Consider the following 10,370-nt stretch of genomic DNA (forward strand, 5'->3'; position numbering starts at 1 on the left):
GAGCGGACCCTACTGGATGTTTTCATGACCACACTCCTAACTCTGGTCCGGTCTCTCCTAACCACACTCCTAACTCTGGTCAGGTCCCAGAAACTGCAGGAAGCTTCTTCCTCCAGCGAACTTAACTGAGAAGGCTTAACATCGTGCTCACTTTAAAGAAGAAATGCTTAAAAGAATTCCGTTTTTTATCACAGAGCCTATGTTGAAGTATGTATTTGGACCTGAGAGGCAATACACTGATAACTGACACAATGACTTATGTTCAAAGTCTTTAGGACTTTTGGGCTTTACAATTCATGAGACTGAGAGAATCTAAAAACCAATAAAATAAACTAACAATTTAAGTTTTGATAATGGGAAATACCCTGATCAGCTATATATGTCACTTGCAAATTTAAACATTCAGAAGGATATAAATCTAAAGTGAAAGTCCTCCATACCACTCATTAACCAGAGATAAACACTTTTTTAAAAAAAGTTTTTTCTTTTTGGCTGGGTTGGGTCTTCATCGCAGCACACGTGTTTTCTCTAGTTGTGGTGCGCGGGCTTCTCACTGCAGTGGCTTCTCTTGCTGCAAAGCGCGGGATCTAGGCGCGCTCGTGGGCTCTAGCGCGCAGGCTCAGGAATTGTGGCGCACGCAGCGATAAACACTTGCAACAATCTGCTCTTTCCTTCCAGACTGCCAGCAAATAAACAAATATATGATTAACAAAAAGGATATCATGAGGACCCTCTCAAAACTGTTCTTACTATGTTAAAAAAAATCAACATACCTTTCTGAGCCAATATATTTGGAATTAACCTCCCTCATCATCCTCTCCGCTACCCCCCCCCCCCACCAGACTCAAACTAAACCTTTGTTTTTCACACAGAGGTCCTCTTACTTCACTTGCACACGTGGAGTCTTCCGAGTCTCATCTGCCACAGCCGGCAACAGGTTAGAGGGTCTCGGACTCCTCGAAGACTCATGAAGCACCGTTCACCAACTCCAAGCCCTCCCCTGACTCGTGTCTCAAGCGGCCGACCCCCTTTCCCCCACGCTGACTGCAACCCCACTGTTCCCAAAACCTCCAGCAAGCCTGGCGCCGCAGCCGCTCTAGGACCACGTGCCGCCCGCCCCGCCCCTGGCCCCACCCAACTGGGGGGTTTCGCCCACCAGGAACCACGCAGTCCTCCTCGCCCTGGGCTCCGCCCACTGTGAATTCACGCCGCTCGCCCAACCCCGGATCCGCCTACGTCGCCCAGGCTCCACCTTCACGGGACCAGCACTGCGCGCCTCGAGCTCCGCCCACCTCGTCCCAAGCTTCGCACGCCGGGAGTTTGCGTCGCTCGCCCCGCCCAGGCTCCGCCCAACAGGACGTACCCCACCAACCCAGGGCACCTAGCGTCTGCCCACTGACCCCCCCGCCCCCAACTCCCGCCCCGACTCCACCCTTCCGGAATCTGCAACGCGCGTCTCAAACTTCTTGCGCGGGGATCCTGCGCGCCCGCTCGCCCAGGCTCCGCCTACCCTGCCCCAGGCCCCACCACCCGGGGACGCCACCAGCGGCCTCGAGCTCCGCCCACTCCGCCCCGCGAACCCACGTTGCACGGAGTGCGCCGACGCCTTCGCCGAAGCCCGCCCGCGGGGCTCTTCCAGTCGGTCCGCCTCAGGCCTGTGCTGAGGCCCGCCATGGAAGGGGACGTCTCCGCCGCCGCAGCCGCCCACTACCAGCCGGCCAGCCCCCCGCGGGACGCCTGTGTCTACAACAGCTGCTACTGGTGAGGGGGAGCTGGGTCGGCTCCCGGCACCTTCCTGGCCCGCTCGGCCGCGGTGTCGCAGCCGCGCCCCGCCTCTTCCCGGCCCCTCCCCGGGGGCCTTGGCGGGCGAGTGTTCCGGTTTGCGGGGAGGAGGGAGCAGGAGTGGTAGCCCTTGTTTCTTGAGTCGAGCGTGGGCGTTTGGGTGTGGAGGGGGCGGTATTCGCCAGTACTGGTAGGGTCGGTGGTGCGTTACTTCTGCCCGGCTCCTTTCGCTTGGACGTTTGTCAGCAGATCTCAGGGCTTGGGCGGCCAGGAAGGGGAGTTGGAGGCGGAGGGTGGACCGCAGAGAGCCTTTGGAAATTATTCTGCTGAAGCCTGCGTGGTTTCACACTGATGTGAAGGTCATCTTAATTTTGGAAGAGAAAAGCGCAGAGATCCTACAGTAACATTACCAAGATTACCCAGCTAATAGCAGCCCGGAATCCAATTCAGGCCCTTTTGTACCAGAAACCAGGATCTGAACCGCCGTGTCGTCATTATAATAGTGGTTACATTTACCCGTAGCACTTGATATATGCCAAGAATTGTTCTGAGACGTTTATGTCAGCGAAGTCATGTGAGCCCCACAGTTACACGAGTAGGTCGGTACTGTTGTCCCCATTTTAAAGGTGAGCACGTTGGAGCACCGAGGGATGCAAGTAATTTGCCGAAGGCCACATAGCTTGTGAGTGAAGGAATGGAGATTTACACGCAGAGTTTGGCTCTGGAGTCCACACACTGCACCCCTGTCCTATGCCACCTCTGTGGCTGAATCACCACTCTTATCTTGGTCCTTTTCACTCCCACACCTGCCTTTCCCTTGCTTGAATAATGACTTCTAACCCCACTTTCCAGTCCCTGCACAAAAAACCTTAGGGCCCTCTAAAACTACTTTTCCCTCCTTCAGATGGTCACCAAACCGATGCTATGGAGCTCACCATTTGTTCAGTTCTGACTGCATGTCAGGCCTAGTGGCAAGTACTTCCATCCATGCTTAGGAGATAGGTCTTTTGTTATCATTCTCCTCATGAAAAGACTGAGCCACAGAGAGGCCTGTTGTTTGCCCAGGGTCACACATCTAGCCAGTGGTGGTGCTGAACTTGGAACCTCTGTAAGGGTGAAACCATGCTTCTTCTGCCCTGTCTCCCACCTCAGTCCTGTTAGTTCTTGTCCCTCACATCCATCCATTGTTGTTTTTTTTTGTGGTACGCGGGCCTCTCACGGTTGTGGTCTCTCCCGCTGCGGAGCACAGGCTCCAGACGCGCAGGCTCAGCGGCCATGGCTCAGGGGCCCAGCCGCTTCGCGGCATGTGGGATCTTCCTGGACCGGGGATCCAACCCGAGTCTCCTGCATTGGCAGGCGGATTCTTAACCACTGCGCCACCAGCAAAGTCCCTTGCTGGGGATGTTTTTGAGAAGGTTCAACTGTTAGCCAGTTGTTGGATGAGATGGTGTTTCAGGTCTCTACCAATTTTTAAAAATGTGATTAGTAGTCTTTTGGGCAAATTTGAAAGACATAGAGCGTTCTTGTTTAATTATATTGATTAAACAATTACTTTATTTCAGTGAAGAAAATATTTGGAAGCTCTGTGAATACATCAAAAACCACAACCAGTATCCTTTAGAAGAGTGTTATGCTGTCTTCATATCTAATGAGAGGAAAATGGTAAGTTGGGGAGTGATTGTGGAAATTTAGGATTACATTAGAAGCTAAATAGACCAAGGGTTTAGCACTGTTCTAAAATGTGCCTTATAAAATACAGCAACATTTTAAAGTTTGTTTTTGAATGAGATTTTTTTCCCTACCAGGACATGGTTGAGTTATTAGAGCTTAGTCCCTTACTTGCAGGTAAGGAAATATGTGATGGTATGTTTATGCAAATAAAATCCCCTTTCTTTAGGTATTAAGTTAGAGCTTTTTAAATTAAACTTAATTTTTAAATTAAGTTAGAGGCACATATTCTCAGGTCTGAAGTAAAGGTTTCTTTGATTCTGGAGTTTTAATGGAACTGTAGTAAACTTCTATGAAGTATTAAGAAAAGTAAGCCCTTAATATTTTGTAAAGCACTTTTGTGAGCATCATCTTGTTTGACCCCAGTGGAAACTTTGTGAAGTAGACAAGGTGCAGACAGCTGTCTCCGTTTTATAGATGAGGAAATAGAGACTCAGGGAGGTCCCATGAATAATTAAGTGGGAAAGCAAGATTTGAACTTGCCAGGAATTCCAATTCCTAGTTTAGGTCTCTTTCTATTCTCCAGAAAACATCTTGTAATTAATTATTGCTCTTTCATTGTTAAGGACACTTGGAAGGATTTGGGTTTCTTCCTATCCATTCATTCTTTCACCTTGATTGTTGGTTGCCTAGAAATATTTTACTTTTCATGTATGTATTGCTTTAAAGAATTTAGTAGTGGTTTAACTGAAGTTGTGGCTTAGGAGAGTTATTGTATTTTGTAGATACCTATCTGGAAACAACAGGCAAGACCTGGAGATGGACCTGTGATCTGGGTAAGGTGATCAACACAGCTTCTGATGCAGTAGTACTTGTAATCCATGAGTGGTCTGTATGTTTTGGTAGAGCAGAAATAATGGGGCAGTAGAGAAAGACTATGGTAATTATTAATAATTTGACTTCTTGACGATAGATGTTATTTGGTCTAAGGTAGAAGCACTTACGGGCATGTTTTCTTTTAATTTTGAAATTATTATAGGAATGATTTTAAATGGCTGATGTAGCAGATATATTTGTTATCTAGACTCTTGTCTATTTAGCACTGGAAGGAACTTGAGCATTATCTAGTCCAGCTGCACAGTAGAATTATCCAGAGATTATTAAAAATACAGGTTTCTGGGAATTCCATTGCAGTCCAGTGGTTAGGACTCAGGACTTTCACTGGCAGGGGCCTGGGTTCAGTCCCTGGTCGGGGAGCTAAGATCCTGCAAGATGTGTGACATGGCAGAAAAAAAAAGAAAAAAGAAAAAAAAAATACAGGTTTTTGATCTAGTCGATCTAGAGGTTCAGGAATTAGTGTTCTTAGTAGACTTCTGAGTGAACATGACTGGCATTTGGAAAACATGGATCTGCTCCAACCCCTTCATTTTTCAGGTGAAGAAACAAGCCAAGAAAGGCAAAGTGAATAGCTCAGGGTCATTTAGCTGATCATTGGCAGGGCTGGGTCCTTTCCAGTACACATCCATATGTCACCTTAAACTGGTCCCCTGAAGAATGGAATTGTTTATGCTAAGAAACATGAAGATAAAGTAAAACTCCATTCATGATAATGCAACAAACATCAGGTTTCTGATGCTTATTTAGAATAAGATATCATTTGAATTGGCTTCATTCATTTACTTAACATATATTTATTGAGTGCCTCTTATATGCCAGGCGCAAAATAGACTGAAATCTTTGGCCTCATGCTCTTGCTTCCTTCACCAGCAGGGGATCCGCTGCTTTAACATTGAAGCCCAAATCCAGCAGTGTTGGGTTAGGAGTGCAGGCTGAGTCAGACACATGGGGGTTAAATCCCAGTCCTCCCATTGGTGGGCTGTGTGAGCTGGACAGGTTATTTACGCTCTTTCCTTGGTGTCTTCCTCTGGTCACTGGAGGCTTTGGTGAGATAATGCATTTGAAGCATTGTCCTGGTATCTGGTACCAGTGCTCCAGAAGAGTTAGCTATTATTGTTAGCAGAGCTACAATAACCCCAGTTGTGGACTGTCCATCTGCCCTAGCAATCATGCCCATTGCTGAAGTGCTCAGCTGATTTTGAGTCATGGTCTTGCTTCCTGTCTTCAGGAAACTCACAGGGAAAGGACCTGTCCCCCTTTACACAGCACCTCATGGCGGCTCAGGGTGGGGAACCTTGTTTCAGGAAGTCTCCCCACAGATTTTCTATGTGGAGCAAGTCTCTGGCATATTGATCTGGGCCTCATTGCTGTTCTGTTGCAGGGAATGGGTAGACTTCCCTAAGTGGGTAAAGGCACGATCCCCGAAGGAACAGATCACTTTCTAAGTGGACATCCCTGCCTCTAGCCCCACTGGGCCTTTTCCAGGCATTTGGACAAGCTCTGTACCCAACTCAGAGAGTGAGGCTATTGCTGGAATCTGCATTCCTTGGTTCCCCATCTCTGCTGTGAAGGTGACTCCTAATTGAGGCCTGCTTTCCCTCTCAAGTTCACCAGCCATCTGTTATGTAGGAATATGGACCCGAGCTAACCAGAAGGGTATTCCTTGTTGATGCCTTTTCCTTTTTTTGGGGGGCTGCGCCTCGTTCCCTGGTCTTAATTCCCTGACCAGGGGACGAACACATGCTCCCTGCAGTGGAAGTGTGGGGTCTTAAACACTGGATCGCCAGGGAAGTCCCTGTTTGTGCCTTTCCACAAGTTGTGTCCTCCTTCTGGGAAGCTCTCCCCTTCAGGCAAGAGGCAGTGATGGCAGCCTTTCCTCAGTGAAATGCTCCTTAGCAGTTCCCTGCCTTTTCCTCCCCCCCCTGGATCGATCCCTTGTTCATTATATAGTGTCCTTCTTTGTCTCTTCTAATAGTCTTTATTTTATTTTATTTTACATTATTTATTTATTTATTTTTGCGGTACATGGGCCTCTTACTGTTGTGGCCCCTCCTGCCACGGAGCACAGGCCCTGGACGCGCAGGCTCAGGGGCCATGGCTCACGGGCGCAGCGCCTCTGCAGCATGTGGGATCTTCCCGGACTGGGGCACAAACCCGTCCCCTGCATCGGCAGGCGGACTCTCAACCACTGTGCCACCAGGGAAGCCCTTGGTTGGCTTTTTATAAGACTGGTTGTTTACATAGTAGTCTCATTAATTCTCTCAGTAATACTGTGTGTAATACTGTGAGGTAGACACCACAGTTATTTCCGTCCTGTAGAGGGGGAAGCTGTCTAGTGGTGGGGCTGAGGCTGAGCCAGGTGACCCCGCTTCAGGCGCCTGTGACTGCACGCTCTCCCACCTCCGCTGAATTAACTCATCATCTCACCATTCTGCAGCAGTTGACTTGTGTTTCCCACTCGCTTCTCTAGGAACTCCTTGAGGGTAAGGACCTACCTTTCTCATCTTTGTATCTGTATTTTAATAGCATGGTTTCCCACAAAAAAGTAGGGAGTACATATTTCAAAGAAACCTGTAATATAGGGTAGAAGATGTCAAGAGAGAAACAGATTTTGGATACGGCGGAGACTGCTTCTGGCAGGGGTGGGAGAAGATGAAAGATGGGCTCATGGGGAAGAAAGCATTTGAGCCGGAGCTTGAGTGATAGATGTGGGGAGAGCGGAGGAGAAGGTGGTGCAGATGGAGCCGAGTAACGTGAGCAAGCCTGGGGGAAGGGAGTCGTGGACTGTTACTGGGGGAGCAGCGCTTAGTTCATGTATCTGGAGGGTAGGATGTGTTAAGGGGAGGACAGGGAATAAGCTTTCATTTCTGATGCTATTCTGATTTGTAAGATAGAACTGGAGCCAAAGGAAGCACTTTCAGCTCTGATGGTACAACATTTCCAGTCTCAATTATGTTCCCCATCTCACAGCGTCAAATGAAACATCGTTTGAGAAAGTGCTTTGTAAGCTCTGAAGCACTAGAAATGTCAGATGGTATTTCTAACATTGTATTGATGTGATTGAACTGTTTATCTCGCAGTGCTGTTCTCTGTGAGAGCGTTTTTCTTCTGAGGAGCTCTAAGCATCACACTGCCCTCATGTCCATTGATAAACCTCCCTGACGTCCCTTCCAGCCCTTAGCTGGTTTGGGCAGTGCCCCGTGTCTGGGAGTGAGAGTGAGAATTCACATGTGTGCTGGGACCCAGCTGTGCAGGAGAAGCTCTCTGTATTCTTCTTCCTTAATGGCTACAGATTAGGGCTTGGTTGATTTAAAACCAATAACAACCGCATTTTAAAGTCCTTCCCCTCTCCCCGTTCACCTCAAGCTGTCCCCTTTGTTAATGGTTTGGAGGATATCCTCGTAGACTTTTTTTTCTGTACTCATATGCATGCATGTGTACTTCTGAATGCACATGTCTGTCTTTATATACACATAAACTTAAAAAATAATATATAATACATAATCTGAAATTTGCTTTTTCCATCCAACTGTGTAACATTGACTTAGTCCAGTTTCCACAAAAATTTACCTACTTCTCTTTAGCAGCTGCATAGGACTCCATCTTATGGTTGCATCGTGGTTTGTTAACCATTCCCCTCTTGGTGGACTTCTGGTTGTTTCTGAATTTTCAGTGTTATAAACAGTGCTGCAGAGATTTGCTTTGTTTATATACCTTTACATGCATGTGACCATTTTTCTATAGGCTGGATCCCTAATGGTAAAATTGCTGAATCTAAAGGTGAACATTTAATGTACATGAACATTTCCACTATTTGACTGTTCCCTGTCACTGGACATTTGGTCTGTTTTCAGGGTTTTGTGTTTGCTTTATTTTGCTATTATAAGGAGGGCTGTCTTAGTCTTGTATATGGTTTTTTGTTTGTTTGTTTTTAAGCCTTCAACTTTATTTTTTTTTAAGATTTATTATTTATTTAATTTATTTTTGGCTGTGTCGGGTCTTAGTTGCGGCACGTGGTATCTTTGTTGAGGCATGTGGGATCTTTTGTTGAGGCATGCAGGCTTCTCTCTAGTTGTGGTGTGTGGGTTTTCTCTCTCTAGCTGTGGCGCACGGGTTCCAGAGCGCATGGGCTCTGTAGTTTGTGGCATGCAGGCTCTCTGATTGAGGCGTGCAAGCTCAGTAGTTGTGGCGCACAGGCTTAGTTGCCCTGCAGCATGTGGGATCTTAGTTCCCTGACCAGGGATTGAACCCATGTCCCCTGCATTGTAAGGTGGATTCTTTACCAGTGGACCACCAGGGAAGTCCCTTGTATCTGTTTTTGATGATATATATGCATTATTACTATAACCTTGGAATATACCATCATAAGGTAACCTGGTTAAGTTCAGCAACTTTTACTTCTAGGATTACCATGTTGTCTTGCTTCATGTTTCAAGTGGAGGACAGAGCTTCATTTATGATCTTGACACTGTTCTGCCATTTCCCTGCCCCTTTGATACTTATGTGGAAGACGCCTTTAAGTCTGATGAGGACATCCATCCACAGTTCAGAAGGTGAGGAAATTCAGGGTGGATTTACCTACTTTGTGAAATTGCACCTTGACAATTAGACAGAGTTACTTTGTGTGTTTGTTTTTGCATTGGTTTTGTAAAGATTACTTGTCTTGTCTTCACCATTGTTAATGTTTGAGAATCATGTGCTCTACAGAAGATTCAAAATGTTTTAAAGTTTTAAAGGTTGTCCATTGTATAAAAGGTTGGCAGTCTTTGAAAATTTGTGTGATGAGATCCAGAACATTTTCCAACAGTCGTTTTGGGCATTTCTCTCATACTCTTCATTTTGGGTGGGTGGTTGGTTGGTGGCGGAGCTGGATGCCTGGCGATGATAGAAGTCAGAGGGCTGTGACGGCAGCACCCAGACATTACGCCCTCTGCCCCTTGTACATACACTGAGCAAGTAAAGGCAACCGGCTGTACTTCCATGCCTTTGTAGTTTGGGATTTCAGCTGATCATTTCTCATGGCGTCTTTAACAGGTATTAAAGCTACATACATATGTGTGTCACTAATAGTACAGAAATGCTTGTCTAGTTTTGTGCATGTCATAGGAAATGAGTCTATATGAGAATTGAGTTAGAATTTCAACTATGATATAAATAATGTTGGTTTATGTACAGGAAATTTAGAGTGATCCGCGCAGATTCGTATTTGAAGAACTTTGCTTCTGACCGATCTCACATGAAAGACTCCAGTGGGAACTGGAGAGAACCTCCTCCATCATATCCCTGCATTGAGACTGGAGGTGAGCCAAGGACGCCCTCTCAGAGGGGTTTCCCATCACTGTGCAGATGAGCGTGTTCCCTTAACCAAGGACAAGAAGTGCATTGTTCTTTGGGTAAGACTCCCTGAGTGGTATGAGGTAAGAGGGAGTATAGTTCTTATATTTATCAGATTCAGAAATGAAGGCACAGAGAGCAGGACCGGAAGGCACTAGAACTCATGGGAGAGGCAAGGCGTGAGGGAGCCGAACCACGGCCCCGTTGTTGGAATGTCGGGTGTACCTGCTGCTCGCGCCCTGGACTTGGGGAGATCTGCGTGTTTGTGCCGCTTAACTGGGGGGACTAGTAGCGCCTTGCCGCGGTAGGTGTCATGTGATGGTGAAGGAAGTCCCCAGTGCATCTTTGGGATATGTGAAATGTCGTTTCACTGGCTCTGTGACAAAATCTGCATTAGAAGGTGAGAGCTAGCAGGTTTTATTGCCCCACTCATCTCATTTATGTGCTTTCAGGCATCAGTCCAATTACGAATTTCTCGAGACTTAAGTAGGTAAAGGATTCTTCACTGTGTTACTGTTGTTTGGCATTCACCTGAGTTGGAAACATTATTTATGGTGGGAATTAATTTGCAGCGTTGCCATTTATTGGTGGAACATCCCCTCACAAGGATGATACCGTCTGAGTCAAAATGCTCTGTAAGCCTTGAAGGATGCCAGAAAAATAGGACATTAGTGTTCAAAGTTCAGCAG

General features: G+C 46.8%; 1 protein-coding gene across 2 annotated transcripts in view; it reads left to right on the top strand.

The window, feature by feature from the left end:
* Positions 1 to 1,611: 1,611 nt before the first annotated feature.
* Positions 1,612 to 10,370, top strand: part of NTAQ1 (N-terminal glutamine amidase 1) — a 14,010-nt gene continuing 5,251 nt past the window's right edge. Inside the window, exons 1-5 of one of the 2 annotated variants that reach the window (XM_007456038.1) lie at positions 1,673 to 1,761; positions 3,345 to 3,444; positions 4,236 to 4,286; positions 8,752 to 8,900; positions 9,523 to 9,647. In XM_007456038.1, coding sequence (XP_007456100.1) covers positions 1,673 to 1,761; positions 3,345 to 3,444; positions 4,236 to 4,286; positions 8,752 to 8,900; positions 9,523 to 9,647 — 514 coding nt within the window. Of the gene's footprint in view, positions 1,762 to 3,344; positions 3,445 to 4,235; positions 4,287 to 8,751; positions 8,901 to 9,522; positions 9,648 to 10,370 lie in introns of both variants that reach the window. The other variant, XM_007456039.1, reaches the window with a different exon arrangement.

The sequence above is a fragment of the Lipotes vexillifer genome, unplaced genomic scaffold (genome assembly GCF_000442215.2).
Source record: "Lipotes vexillifer unplaced genomic scaffold, Lipotes_vexillifer_v1.1 scaffold84, whole genome shotgun sequence".
NCBI lineage: Eukaryota > Metazoa > Chordata > Mammalia > Artiodactyla > Lipotidae > Lipotes > Lipotes vexillifer.